This window comes from Ranitomeya imitator, chromosome 4 (genome assembly GCF_032444005.1).
Source record: "Ranitomeya imitator isolate aRanImi1 chromosome 4, aRanImi1.pri, whole genome shotgun sequence".
In the NCBI taxonomy this organism is placed as follows: domain Eukaryota; kingdom Metazoa; phylum Chordata; class Amphibia; order Anura; family Dendrobatidae; genus Ranitomeya; species Ranitomeya imitator.
This window is the reverse complement of record NC_091285.1, coordinates 356,417,937-356,434,176: the sequence shown is the minus strand read 5'-3', so window position 1 is coordinate 356,434,176 and position 16,240 is coordinate 356,417,937. Positions and strand designations below refer to the sequence as shown.

The window sequence follows — 16,240 nt, the reverse complement described above, 5'->3', positions numbered from 1 at the left end:
GGTATTTAAGAACTTTACATACTGCGATCTTTTATTTCATAGGACTATTGTATATTTCAGGCTCTGCTTGTATCAGACTTTTGGCCATAAACAATTTTTTTAAACGCTTTTTTGTTTTGGAAAACTTGATGCAAATTTACATTCATGTACACCTCAATGCAATGTGCTCAGTGTTATTTTGATAATGTGACAGGCACTTACATACAAACATGCGTTGGGTATAATATACGTATTATAAATACACATATATATGAACAACAATTACCGTATTTTCTTTTGCATTTGCATTAAGTGTGTAATTTGAACAAGCACCGAAGAGGTCAATAGCGTCGTTTCATTTTTTGCACATGACATTAACCCATATATAATGTAATATAATTTTTAGAAAGGTACGAGATAATTTAGGAACACTGAGTTTTTGGCTATAAATTTGAAATATAAAAATTCATGTGTATGCACCTGGATACTATATAACAAAATTAGGAGAGTCACTAACGGAGAAGAATCTGGGTACACTTAAAGATCATAAAGTAAATAACAGCATGTGAAGTCAATCAGCTGCTTCTAAGGCCAGCGGGACATTGTTGTGTATTAAAATCCACCCGGACTAGTGAGATAGGGACATACAATTACCGCTTTCCATGTAGAGTCATGTACTTACTTGAAGACGTGCCAGCTGTGCAGTGCGGGAGACTATTTTGTTATATGGATCAACAATCTTTGTCCTGATTCTGGAAAAGACAGAGTTTAATATATATCATATTTGGAGGTCAGCTCATTATTAATAAAAGACAATGATACTTACCTATCGATGGCACTTTGAAGAGCTCCAATACGCGTCTGCATCATCTGAAGAACGCCTAAACGATAAATCCAATATGAATATAAAATATAAATTCCATTTATGAGTTAAAGATAAATCCAATAAAAATATAATATATAAATTGTATTTATGAGTTAAGTTAATAAAAATGTAAAGCAAGCTATAAAACATCACACATTTTTTCCTAATCACTACTAAACAGCTTTAACCCTTTCCCGAATTGTAATGTACACATTTTGTCATGTCAGGTGCTGCTGTTAAAAAACTGGCTAACTGTGCATATGACAGAAAAACTCAATAGTGAAGGCGGCAATACGGTCAATAGCAATAGTTACCGTGGCAACTAAGTGGTCAATGGGGGGAGCAGATTGCGGGATGCTGATGTGTTGCCACAGCCAGAGCTGAATAGTAGATAGCTAAAAATGATAAAACGCTACTACAGAAGTGAACATGTGATCATAGGTTCAGTTTGTTAAGTAATTTCTTCTGAGTTCACCAATATCTCATATGTGGTCAAAAACTACTTCTGAGGCACAGTGCAAAGCTCGGAAGGGAAAAGGCGCCATATTGGAGTTCAGATTTTGCTGGAATGGTTTGCTGGTGCCATGTCACATTGGCAGAGCCCCCGAGGAGCAAAAAAAGAAGAACCCCCAATAATTAATAATAATCTTTATTTATATAGCGCCAACATATTCCGCAGCGCTTTACAGTTTAACAGTTTCAAACACAACAGTCATAAGTAACAACGTTAACAATACAATAATTAAAGCGACATAAGACGACCCTGCTCGTGAGAGCTTACAATCTACAGTGAGGTTCCCCCACCTCACTGTAGATTGTAAGTATACAAGTACAGGTGTGTATTTACAATGATGTATTTACAATGATGGTCCAGCCATCTTTAGGGGTTGGGGAATAGATGGGGATAGTGAATGGGCTACACACACACAAACATATAATAACTTTGATTAGTGAACGTGATAGGCCGCTCTGAACAAATGTGTTTTGAGCGAGCGCCTAAAACTATGCAAGTTGTGGATGGTCCTAATATCTTGGGGTAGAGCATTCCAGAGGATTGGCGCAGCACGGGAGAAGTCTTGGAGTCGGGAGTGGGAGGTACGGATTAGTGCAGAGGTTAGTCGAAAGTCATTTGCAGAGCGCAGTGGTATGTTAGGCTGATAGACAGAAATGAGGGAGGAGATGTATGGGGGTGCCGCACTGTGGAGAGCTTTGTGGGTGAGAACACGTACTTTGAATTGTATCCTGTAATGAATAGGCAGCCAGTGTAACGACTGGCGAAGAGCGGACGAGTCCGAGTAATGATTTGCAAGATGGACAACCCTGGCTGCCGCATTAAGGATAGACTGGAGAGGGGAAAGTCGAGTGACCCATCTTTACAAACTGCACCTCTCCATGGATTAATTTAAGGGTGCAGTGATCATGTTGACACCACAGAGGTTTCACAGAATTTCATACCATTGGGCAGTGAAGACAGAATAATTTCATTTTTACCACTAAAATGTTGATTTAGCCCCGAGTTTTTAAGTTTTCTATGCGCTAGTAGGAAAAAATGGTCCTCACAGTTTGTTGTGCAATTTCTCCTGAGTGCGCCAATACCCTACACATAATCGGGAACTACTTTTCAGGCACAGTGCAAAGCTCAGAAGGAAGTCATATTATTGTGCAGATTTTGTTGTTACGGTCTGCAGGTGCTATGACCCAATGGGAGAGCCCATGAGGTGCCAGCACAGCAGAATCCCCCATAAGTGACCCCAATTTACGACCTACACCTCTCAATGAATTTATATAAGGGTGCAGTGATCATATTGATACCACATATGTGTTACCGAATTGTATACCATTGGGCATTGAAGAAAAAATAAATTATATTTTTAAAACATAAATTGATTTATCTCCAAGTTTTACATTTACACACAGGAAAATGGGTAAAAATGGCACCAAAATTTGTCACAATTTCTGCTGAACGTGGCAATACCCCATATGTGGCAGTACAGTACTACTTAGCCACACGGCGAGACTCGGGAGGAACAGAGCGCTATTTGACGCTTGGAGAACAAATTTCATAAAATAGTTTGCAGACTCCATACACAAAGCCCTTTAATGCTAGAAGAGAAGAATCCACCTCCCAAGTGACCCCATTTTGGAAATTATACCCCTTTGGGAATTTATCTACATGTAGTGATGATTTTGATTCAATGGGTATTTTCCAAAAACAAGAAGCAGTGGATGTTGCCAAATAAAAATTGCAAATCGGTCTGTGTAGTGCCCATACATTGTTGTGCCCAGTACGTTGTACTCAGCTCGTGCCTCTGGAGACATACACCCATAAATTAAGTGGGCTCTCATCACTGCAGAAATGCCAAACTTGTGGATGCTAAATGTAGTTTAGGCACCCTGTGGAGCTCAGAAAAAAGGGGGCATTTGGATTTGTGAGAGCAGAATTCTCATGGGGGAGAGGAACCATAGCACTTTTCCAGAGCCTTTGTCCTACCAGTAATGTGGAAGCCCCCTATATTTCCATTGCAGATGACGGACCTGAGTGGAAAATTGCTTTTTTTTTTTTGTGGACATTTTACATAACATTTTGGATCACATTTATCCTGAGCTCTTTGTTGACCACTTACTTTGGGGTTTCCATCTAAATCTTCGAATGGCGTGATTCAGATGGAATCCTCAGGGATCCACTCACTATAATGAGGCAGCAGACTTACTGTGGACTCCGTCTGTGCTTTGTTCAGCCGAGTCCTTTTCAGAGGTGCACAAAAAATGTGCCGGACTGTGTTAATATGCAGGTTTAACCTCTTACAAAGCCTAATGCTGCTGGATCATAGGCCAGCCTGTGTCCACACTGTCTCCATCTGCCTCATTACAGGGAATCTTCCATCGGGGGTTCAGACTGAATCATGTACAATGCCTACAAGTAGTATTCAACCCCCTGCAGATTTAGCAGGTTTAATAAGAGGCAAATAAGTTAGAGCCTTCAAACAAGAGCAGGATTTATTAACAGATGCATAAATCTTACAAACCAAAAAGTTTTGTTGCTCAGTTAAATTTTTATAAATTTTAAACATAAAAGTGTGGGTCAATTATTATTCAACCCCTAGGTTTAATATTTTGTGGAATAACCTTTTTTTGCAATTACAGCTAATAATCGTCTTTTATAAGACCTGATCAGGCAGGCACAGGTCTCTGGAGTTATCTTGGCCTACTCCTCCATGCAGATCTTCTCCAAGTTATCTAGGTTCTTTGGGTGTCTCATGTGGACTTTAATCTTGAGCTCCTTCAACAAGTTTTCAATTGGGTTAAGGTCAGGAGACTGACTAGGCCACTGCAACACCTTGATTTTTTGCCTCTTGAACCAGGCCTTGGTTTTCTTGGCTGTGTGCTTTGGGTCGTTGTCTTGTTGGAAGATGAAATGACAACCCATCTTAAGATCCTTGATGGAGGAGCGGATGTTCTTGGCCAAAATCTCCAGGTAGGCCGTGCTATCCATCTTCCCATGGATGCGGACCATATGGCCAGGCCCCTTGGCTGAGAAACAGCCCCACAGCATGATGCTGCCACCACCATGCTTGACTGTAGGGATGGTATTCTTGGGGTCGTATGCAGTGCCTTCCAGTCTCTAAACGTCACGTGTGGTTGGCACCAAAGATCTCGATCTTGGTCTCATCAGACCAGAGAACCTTGAACCAGTCAGTCTCAGAGTCCTCCAAGTGATCATGAGCAAACTGTAGACGAGCCTTGACATGACGCTTTGAAAGTAAAGGTACCTTACGGGCTCGTCTGGAACAGAGACCATTGCGGTGGAGTACGTTACTTATGGTATTGACTGAAACCAATGTCCCCACTGCCATGAGATCTTCCCGGAGCTCCTTCCTTGTTATCCTTGGGTTAGCCTTGACTCTTTGGACAAGCCTGGCCTCGCCACGGGAGGAAACTTTCAAAGGCTGTCCAGGCCGTGGAAGGCTAACAGTAGTTCCATAAGCCTTCCACTTCCGGATGATGCTCCCAACAGTGCAGACAGGTAGGCCCAACTCCTTGGAAAGGGTTTTGTACCCCTTGCCAGCCTTGTGACCCTCCACGATCTTGTCTCTGATGGCCTTGGAATGCTCCTTTGTCTTTCCCATGTTGACCATGCATGAGTGCTGTTCACAAGTTTGGGGAGGGTCTTAAATAGTCAGAAAAGGCTGGCAAAAGAGATAATTAATCCAAAACATGTGAAGCTTATTGTTCTTTGTGCCTGAACTACTTCTTAATACTTTAGGGGAACCAAACAGAATTCTGGTGGGTTGAGGGGTTGAATAATAAATGACCCTCTGAAAAGACTTTTCACAATGTAAAAAAAAAAAAAAAACAAAGAAATAACATTCTTTTTTGCTGCAGTGCATTTCACACTTCCAGGCTGATCTACAGTCCAAATGTCACAATGCCAAGTTAATTCCAAATGTGTAAACCTGCTAAATCTGCAGGGGGTTGAATACTACTTGTAGGCACTGTATTTCAGAGATTTACAAGGAAATTCCAGTGTAAGCGCTCAGCCTAAACTGATGGATAAATGTGTGCCGAGCCTTACTGTGATCTTTGGGAGGCAGAATGATAAAAAAAAAAAAAAAATAAGCAGCAGGTCAAGAATTGGTTTTATTCATTTTTTTTTTTTTTTTTTTTTTTTTACACAGTTCTTTGTTCGGTATAATTGATTAGACAATGTTATTCTTCGGGTGAGTGAGATTACAGTCATACCCGACTTATTTTTCGGATTATGAAACGTACTTTTTTTTCACAAAAAATTGGGGAGAAAATTGGGGTGTATCTTATAATCCAAATGTAGCTTACCCGGGGGTGAGGCTGTGGTGGAGCGGGGTCCCAGGAGACAGGATCGCTGCTGCAGAAAGCTGGCAGCGGCGGTAAGAGTGGGTCGATGCTGCAGGCCCTGGTTGGGAAGGAGGGTGTTCGGCGGTGCAAGGCTGCATAAGGCGACGGGTTTTCAGAAAATGTCGGAAGTCCCAGCACTTCCCACCCTATTCACAGCAGTGGACTTAGGAAAACTGAGATCTCAATCTGATAATGGAAGTCCACCGCAGTGAAAAGGATGGAAAGTGCAGGGACTCCCAACATTTTCTGAAAGCTCAGACCCCACCGCAGCGTTGCACCACTGAACACTCCATCCTCCCGGCCTGGGGCCCCCAGCACTGCCCCACTCCTGCCACCGCCAGCTTCATGAAACAGAAACCCTGCCTCCTCATACTTTGAGAGCTAGAATTTTCATATTTTTTGCCGACAGAATCATGTGAGGGCTCATTTTTTGCGGGATGAGTTGAAGTGTTCTTTGGTACAATTTTCTGGCACATAACATTTTTTGATTGCTTTCTATTGCAATTTTAGGAAGGGAGAATGAACAAAAGACATTCAGATTTTTTTATGCTGCTCCACATATGGTAAAATTGATAAGGCAGCTTTATTCTTCGGGTCACTACGATTACAGCAATGCCACATTTATATAATTTATTTGTGGCTTGGCGCTTTTACCCAAAACCATTTTATAGAAAAAAAGAATTGTTTTTGCATCGCTATATTCTGAGTGCTATATCTATTTGATTTCTCTGCCGACAGTGCTGTATGGCAGCTGTTTTTTTGTGGGACAAGATGACATTTTCAGTGATACCATTATTACTTACATTCAACTTGTTGATCGCGTTTAGTGATGAGCGAATATACTCGCTACTTGAGATTTCTCGAGCACGCTCGGGGGTCCTCAGAGTATTTTTTAGTGCTCAGAGATTTAGTTTTTCTTGCCGCAGCTGAATGATTTACATCTGTTAGCCAGCATAAGTACATGTGGGGATTCCGTAGCAACCAGGCAACCCCCACATATACTTATGCTGGCTAACAGATGTAAATCATTCAGCTGCGGCAAGAAAAACTAAAACTCCGAACACTAAAAAATACTCGGAGGACCCCCCCGAGCGTGCTCGAGAAGTCTTGAGTAACGAGTATATTCGCTCATCACTAATCGCGTTTTATTACACTTTTTTTGGTAGTATGATGAAAAAGCAAAGTTTTTTTGGCACTTTTTTTTTACGGAACTGCAGGGGTTAAATAGTATGACAATTTTATAGGTTGGATCGTTCCAAACACAGAGATACCAAATGTTTATTTTGGAGGCCGGGATGACAACCTCGGATTGCCATAGCAACAATCGGGCCCTTGAGATGACGTTGTGGGGGTGCCGGTCGCATGGGACAGGGAGCCAATATCATTTGTGGCATTTAGGAAGTTCAATGGCCCAGGGCGGGTGTGTGTACCACTCCTGGCCCTGACAGCCAGAGCTTGGTTATAATTTACGCTGAGCTCCCAGTGGTGATAGTATTGGCTCAGCTCCTGTGTCCGCATGATTGCCATGACGTAAACTTATGTCATTTTGCGAGAACCCAACCATGACGTAAACTTACATCAAATGTTCTGAAGGGGTTAAAATTAGTAGCATCCAAAGCCCTAATCACAAAGATTCGGTCAGTGTCCAAATATTTTTCTAATTGGTCACATTTACTATGCCTGAGCACTCAAGAGTGTGGATGTGATGGCTTTCTTGAATGGTATGTGTAATTTATATCCATAACCCCTTTAAGAAAGAACTTAAAGCATTTTATAACATTAATAACTGAGAACCACTGAACTGGAGACAACCAGAACAAGGAAAATGTTATCCACAGAAAATATTAAGGGTCTTTTCCTCTAACCTTTACGTGAAAAAAGCAAAAACCCAGGGACAACACCACATGTCTTGTTTCTTCCATTGTTTACATACAAGTCCCATTGCTTCGTATTGTAATGTAGCAGTTACACACATTATATATATATATATATATTTTTTTTTTTTTTTTTTTTTTTAAGTTGAGAAATTAATTTTGCACCACAGAAAATCCAGGACCAAGTTTGGCCTTGAAGACATGCAATGTATTCTTTAGTTTCTTGATCTTAGAATCACATCTGCAGGCTATGGAGTCAAAAACATGAGTAGACTTAAATGTGTCTAAATACGGTAATTGTTTTTTATATTTTTCTTTCTTTTGGGATCCTTTCCTTGCTTTGCCTGAAAAAAAATGCACTTAAAGCTGGACTAAAAGTTGATGTCGTAAAATGACTGCATGTCCTCCACAATAATTACATTTTTTTAATTTGCTACTTCTTCATACCACTGAAACATACTGATTCACTAAGCAGATGACAAGCCGCACGATGAACCAAAGAGTGTTTTGTAAAAAGTTATAACTTTATTAACACCAAACAATACAAACAATAAAACAATGCCTCAAAACCATGTAAGTAAATAGTGTTACTAGGAGACAGGCGTGAGTAAAATTCTCATAGTTACGAGAAAGCACCAGGTAACAAATACATTCATAGGTTTATAAAATTACACACTAGAGCATGCTGAGAAAATGCCTTTAGTAGATTTTCATATAGGAATCTCAGTATTCAATATAAGTATAGTGTAACACCCTTGGGTGGGTAGGTGATGACCACTTTAATTAGTTAGAATACAAGAAATCATAATTCTAATTGCTGCCACAGCCACTATATCTATTTATTTTAAACATTAGTACTACACAGAATGAATATTCAAACAATTTCTGTTTAACCAATATAACCTGCAGGAATATTCTATGGAATTAATCCAATCATCTCAATACCGATCAGTCACTTTATGAAGCAGATACAAATCACTGCTGCCATAATTTGCTAGCACAATAAATGATATCTATGTCCGTACTTGGTACAAAAAGCAGTAAACACAACCTTTATCCGGACCCTATTTATATGGTACTACGATACCAGCAACACACAATGATTATACCTGCAAATGCATTCCAAATAGCTAATGCCTACACGTATACATGGGAATGGTATAAAGCCGAAAAGATTACACAAAGTGAATAGAAACCCATAAATATACATGTTACCTGAATCGTAAGGTGCTCCCGATACCAGCCACACATGGCACGCCACTGTCCGCCAAACCCCGACGCGCGTTTCGCGACAGCTTCCTCCTGGGGGCTGGTATCGGGAGCACCTTACGATTCAGGTAACATGTATATTTATGGGTTTCTATTCACTTTGTGTAATCTTTTCGGCTTTATACCATTCCCATGTATACGTGTAGGCATTAGCTATTTGGAATGCATTTGCAGGTATAATCATTGTGTGTTGCTGGTATCGTAGTACCATATATATAGGGTCCGGACAAAGGTTGTGTTTACTGCTTTTTGTACCAAGTACGGACATAGATATCATTTATTGTGCTAGCAAATTATGGCAGCAGTGATTTGTATCTGCTTCATAAAGTGACTGATCGGTATTGAGATGATTGGATTAATTCCATAGAATATTCCTGCAGGTTATATTGGTTAAACAGAAATTGTTTGAATATTCATTCTGTGTAGTACTAATGTTTAAAATAAATAGATATAGTGGCTGTGGCAGCAATTAGAATTATGATTTCTTGTATTCTAACTAATTAAAGTGGTCATCACCTACCCACCCAAGGGTGTTACACTATACTTATATTGAATACTGAGATTCCTATATGAAAATCTACTAAAGGCATTTTCTCAGCATGCTCTAGTGTGTAACTTTATAAACCTATGAATGTATTTGTTACCTGGTGCTTTCTCGTAACTATGAGAATTTTACTCACGCCTGTCTCCTAGTAACACTATTTACTTACATGGTTTTGAGGCATTGTTTTATTGTTTGTATTGTTTGGTGTTAATAAAGTTATAACTTTTTACAAAACACTCTTTGGTTCATCGTGCGGCTTGTCATCTGCTTAGTGAATCAGTATGTTTCAGTGATTTAGTCGAGTGTTTACCCATCCCTAGTTGGTGGTAATGGGTCTGGGTTATATGTTTATATATTCTTCATACCACGTCTGAGAAAATGACCTAAGGGTAAGTTCACACTATTGTACTGTTCCAATAATCCGGTTTGGTATTGAAAACAGAATCATGGCAGTGATGGATCTGTCACATAATGAACCCTTTTGACTTGAAAAGAACATCAGGTTTCTGCTATATTGTCTGTTATTTTAATGTAAAAAAAAAATAGGTTTGCAAAAAAAAAAATTTTCAGGAACAATTAGCGCAATCTGTGACGGAAACGTTTCACAGAGGCTCCAATGCAGACTCCAACTTAGGGTACCGTCACACAGTGCAATTTTCATCGCTACAACGGTACGATCCGTGACGCTCCAGCATCGTAACAATATCGCTCCAGCGTCGTAGACTGCTGTCACACTTTGCAATCTACGACGCTGGAGCGATAATTTCATGACGTATGTGCGATGTAGAAGCCGTTGGTTACTATGCGCACATCGTATACGATATATGTTACACCATGCGATCATGCCGCCACAGCGGGACACTAGACGACGAAAGAAAGTTTCAAACGATCTGCTACGACGTACGATTCTCAGCGGGGTCCCTGATCGCAGGAGCGTGTCAGACACTGCGATATCGTAACTATATCGCTCGAACGTCACGAATCGTGCCGTCGTAGCGATGAAAATTGCACTGTGTGACGGTACCCTTAGTCTAAGCTAAATCGCTCTCCTCTACTGTGCAATCTGCTATACAGAGAAAAAGGATCTGGAAGATATATTACCGCGAGAAAATAAAGTTACAGTAGGACAGCGCCACCTGCTGCTGAGACTAGAAGAATTTATTATATGACATATTCCATCTGTTACAAGGAAGATGGAAAATTGCCATGGAAGGAAGGAAAATATTTTAAGATTATATTTTAAACACAAACCACAACAATTTACAACAGAGCAGCTCCTATCACAGAGGGATGCACTAAGTTATCAATAGGATAGCGGATAACTTACAAATCGCTGGGACCCCTAGCGATCCAGAGAACAGGACTCTGCAAAGCCTTGAACGTAGTGGTGGTTAAATGTACATACAGTACAGGTCAAACGTTTGGACACATTTGTTCATGTAATGGTTTTCCTTGTTCGTATTGGAATATGCACATTGTAAATGCAGATGAAAGGCAGCAAAACCACGAAGGGACACATGGAAATAAGTAGCAGAGAAACACTTGTGAAACAAACCAGAATGTGGGTTAAACCTTAAATTCCTCAAAGTAGCCCTATTTTAATCCAATGACAGCTTTACGTGCTGATAGCAATCTCTCAAGCAGGCTCATCAGGGAGTCACATGGAATCACTATCTAAAAGTCTTGAAGGAGTTCCCAGACTTGCTGAGCAGTTATTGGCTGCTTGGTCTTCACTCTATGGTCCAACTCACCCCAAACCATCTCAACTGTATTGCCGTCAGGTGATTGCGGATGCCATGTCATCTGACGCAGCACTCCATCCCTCTCCTCCTTGGTCACATAGCCCTTACACAGCCTGGAGGTGTATTTTGGGTCATTGTACTGTAGTAACACAAATGATGCTCCCATTAAGTGCAAACCAGAAGGGACAGCATGTCATTGAATAATGCCGTGGAGGCCATCCTGGGTAAGATTGCCGTCTACTTGGAATCAAGGCCCAACAAAGTCACCAGCAAAATCTTGAATTTTATCTTATCAGAGCACAGTACAGATTTCCATTCATTTCACATCCAGTTCTTGTGTTTCTTGGAACAAAAAAAACGTCTCTTCTTGTTGTTTGTGGTCTTCAGTAGTGGTTTATTTCTATCAACTCAAATATAAAGTCTTGCTTCTCGCAGTCTACTCACGACAGCTGATGTTGAGATCTGTCCATCTGATGTGCTGTCAATTTGCAGTTTCTGACACAAGCAACTCTGAGGAACTTATCCTCTGCAGCAGAAATAATTCTTGGTCCTCTTTTCCTAGGACTGTCCTAATGAGAGATAGCTGCACATGAGGATACTTTCAAGATTCTTGCAATTTTGTGGACTCACTGGCATTCATGTCTTAATGAAATGATGGACAGACATTTCTATACACTTTATTAAGTGGTTCTTATTTAGAACTGTTGTGGAATAGGGTTCAGCTCTGTATGGAACCGTGTACCAACGTTGCCTCTGCAAAACACAACTGAGGGTCGCATATATTTCCTGTATTTGGGCGATTCCATAAATGAACTCTTGATGAGGTATTACCTGCTCATTGTAAACCATTCCAAGTGGCCACTTGAGGACTCTGCTTGAGAGAATGCTAAGGGTATGTAAAGCCGTCAGAGTAAAAGGGGGGCACTTTGAAGCATCTAAGAATTAATAAAACTTTAGTTTCACACGCATTTCTTTTTTTTATTGTTTCCTTATTTGTCTCCTCGTGGTATTGCAGTTTTCAGTTTGAATCTAGAATGTGCGCATTACAATAACATATCTAATATATAATTGCCTAGAATACTACTTCCTGCAATTTGTGCCAACTTCCGTGGCTTTGTCCGGAGCTAATGTCCGGAGCTAATGTCCGGAGATTAATTGCCTAGAATACTACTTCCTGCAATTTGTGCCAACTTCCGTGGCTTTGTCCGGAGCTAATGTCCGGAGCTAATGTCCGGAGCTAAGTGACGTCAACAGTGTCCAGTGTCTGATTGGTTGCCGCCTGCTGCGAGCGACCAATCAGAAACGTGCCGTACTGTGACACACTCCGCCCGCCATTTTGGTGTGATTTTTGAATTTTTACCTCACAGCAAGTTTCTACTGCGTGGAGGCGGGCCCAGTGACGTTGCTCTTCAAGCTCCTGCCGAATTTCGTCAAAAAAATGATAATACCATTTACCAAAACTATATATATTTAGTTGTGAAGTGGTTCAGTGACATTTTCACACCAATTTTGAACTTTTGTTTGGTGTTTTCTCCATATACTGCCTATTATTTTTGTTCTTTCTTACTATTATTTATTAATTGTATTATTCTTACATTTGAATAAATAAAGCATATATGGATTCTAGACTCCCGATTCTTTAGAATCGGGCTGCCATCTAGTAATATAATAATTATATTTATATAGCACCAACATATTCCGCAGCACTTTATATTATAGAGGGGACTTGTACAGACAATAGACATTACAGCATAACAAGTTAGTAACTGGCTTAGTGATAGAAAGCAGAGGGTGGTTATAAATGGTATAGTCTCTAACTGGGTCGCTGTGACCAGTGGGGTACCGCAGGGGTCAGTATTGGGACCTGTTCTCTTCAACATATTCATTAATGATCTGGTAGAAGGTTTACACAGTAAAATATCGATATTTGCAGATGATACAAAACTATGTAAAGCAGTTAATACAAGAGAAGATAGTATTCTGCTACAGATGGATCTGGATAGGTTGGAAACTTGGGCTGAAAGGTGGCAGATGAGGTTTAACAATGATAAATGTAAGGTTATACACATGGGAAGAAGGAATCAATATCACCATTACACACTGAACGGGAAACCACTGGGTAAATCTGACAGGGAGAAGGACTTGGGGATCCTAGTTAATGATAAACTTACCTGGAGCAGCCAGTGCCAGGCAGCAGCTGCCAAGGCAAACAGGATCATGGGGTGCATTAAAAGAGGTCTGGATACACATGATGAGAGCATTATACTGCCTCTGTACAAATCCCTAGTTAGACCGCACATGAAGTACTGTGTCCAGTTTTGGGCACCGGTGCTCAGGAAGGATATAATGGAACTAGAGAGAGTACAAAGGAGGGCAACAAAATTAATAAAGGGGATGGGAGAACTACAATACCTAGATAGATTAGCGAAATTAGGATTATTTAGTCTAGAAAAAAGACGACTGAGGGGCGATCTAATAACCATGTATAAGTATATAAGGGGACAATGCAAATATCTCGCTGAGGATTTGTTTATACCAAGGAAGGTGACGGGCACAAGGGGGCATTCTTTGCGTCTGGAGGAGAGAAGGTTTTTCCACCAACATAGAAATCTGGAATTGCTTGCCTGAGGAGGTGGTGATGGCGAACTCAGTCGAGGGGTTCAAGAGAGGCCTGGATGTCTTCCTGGAGCAGAACAATATTGTATCATACAATTATTAGGTTTTGTAGAAGGACGTAAATCTGGGTATTTATTATGATGGAATATAGGCTGAACTGGATGGACAAATGTCTTTTTTCGGCCTTACTAACTATGTTACTATGTTACTATGTAATAAACACATAGATCAAACAGGTACCAAGAGGAATGAGGGCCCTGCTCGCAAGCTTACAATCTATGAAGAAAAGGGGAGACACGAGAGGTGGATGGTAACAATAGCTTTCATTGTTTGGACCAGCCATAATGTAAGAAATCGGGTGTTCATGTAATCTGCATGAACCGGTTGTCAACCTAAGTATGTAGGAGTACACACACAGAGGGCTATTAACTGCATAAAGTGTATGAGAACATGATGCGAGGAACCTGGTTATGGTTTAAGGTTTGTTTGGTTTATTGTTTTTTTATTTTTTTTATTTACAGGAATAGATGGGTCTAAACTTTTAACAAACACTGTACAAATGTTCGACTACTGCTACATTTAAACAGAGCCCTATTTTCGGATCACTTGGGTACCAGCAATCTATAAGTTATCCTCTATCCAGACCTGGGCAAACTACTGCCCACATGCAACATCCGGCCCTTTGGCCGTGTTTATCCGGTCAATGTACCAGGACAGCAAACGGGCTGAAAGCAGTGGCTCGTGGGTCACATGCTGTGGCGGCCCTTCTCACCTCCGTCCAACATCTCAATTTCACCGTTATCTGCCTCCTCAGGATGCACGTACTGGTGAATATAATGATGGAAGAGGGAACAACTAGATCCCTCTTGCACCATACTGACTGTGCAAATGAGTGTGCCGGGGGGACGGGGGCAAAGTGAATAGTGTTTGTTTTTTTGGTATTCACTTGTAGCGGGAATATATGCAATCATCTTTATGCATTTAGGGACTGTGGGGGACATTATTGTCATGAGGACTTTGGGGATCTTCATTCTGTGTTGGGTGACTGTGGGTATCATACTGTGGGGGGTCATCATTCTGTGGGGCTATGTGAGGTGACCATCACAAGGTGTGGGTCATCATTGTGTGTTTGGGGAACTGGGGGGGCTGTGGTAGCTAATACTGTGGGGATCATTCCATGTTTGTGTTTTGTGGGGGTATCATACTATGCTGAGGGTGGTGGGGACCATCATTGTGTTGGGAGGGCTGTGGGGAATCATATTATATAGGAGGGCTATAGGGGCCATCATACTGATTGAGAGTTGTGATTGCCATCATAATGTATTTCAGGACTTTGGGGGAACATTCTGTATATACAGTGGGTACAGAAAGGATGCTGCTGCTGATGCTGATGTGACAGTGGCCAAACACAAAAACTCAATATAAATCTGGTTTCACTGTAATCGCACCAACCCGAAGAACAAAGTCACCTAATCACTTATACTGCACGAGGAACGGCGTAAAAAAAAAATAAAACCACTTCTTCACCTACTGTTCATTTTTTCATTCTGCCTCCCAAAGATTGCAGTAAGGCTTGGCGCACATTTATCCTTCACTCTGCGTTGAGCGCTTACACCAGGGTTTCCATATAAATCCCTGAAATAAATGATTCAGATGGAACCCCTGGCAGAAGATTCCCTATAATGAGGCAGATTGAGGCACTGTGGTCGCAGTCTGACATGTAATCAGATGGTGTCCGTCTTTTTAGGACTGCATAAAAGTGGTGTCGGCCACAGTTTTGTTTCCTTCTGAAAAGAAAGACAACGCTAAGCAGAGGTCAGATAGAGTCCAGAATAACTCTGCTGCCTCATTATAGTCAATGGATCCTTCAGGGGTTTCATCTGAATCACGTCACTCAGATGATGGAAACTCCAAAGTAAGTGCTCAGTGCAGAACACCAGAGAAATGTGATCCTAAACGTTACATAAAATGTTCCCAATAAAATCTTCAACTCAATCCACAAAAAAGTGTGCACTCAGGTATGTCATCTGTTAATGGAAATATATGGGGCTAGCATGTTACTGGTAGCACAAAGCTCTGGAAAAGAGAGATGGCTCCTCACCCCTCAAAAGAAATTCAGAAAATTCTATGCTCCCAAATGCCCCCTCCCTTCTGAGACCCTAAGTGTACCTAAACCACATATAGCGTCCACGTTTGGCATTTCTGAAGTGATGAGAGCCCGCCTAACTTATGTGTCAAGAAGCACGGGCTGGGCATACTGTACTGGTCACTACAAAGGCAGATTGCAATTTTCACTTGGCAACATCCACTGCTGCTTGTTTCTGGAAAACACCCATGGAGTCAAAATCGTCACTACACCTGTAGATTAATTCCCAAAGGGGAATCATTTCCAAAATGGGGTCCCTTGAGGGGGGATTCTGCTCTTCTAGCAATGAGGGGCTCTGTATATGGAGTCCTGTTAATGGAAAATCTGCGCTCC

General features: G+C 41.1%; 1 protein-coding gene across 1 annotated transcript in view; it reads right to left on the bottom strand.

Annotated features, from left to right (window-relative positions):
• COG5 (component of oligomeric golgi complex 5) overlaps positions 1–16,240 on the bottom strand; it is a 477,042-nt gene that overhangs the window by 441,309 nt on the left and 19,493 nt on the right. The window contains exons 4-5 of the mRNA XM_069765057.1: positions 806–860; positions 662–731 (exon numbers count right to left, since the gene is read on the bottom strand). Of these exons, the coding sequence (XP_069621158.1) occupies positions 662–731; positions 806–860 (125 nt within the window). The remainder of the gene's footprint in view (positions 1–661; positions 732–805; positions 861–16,240) is intronic.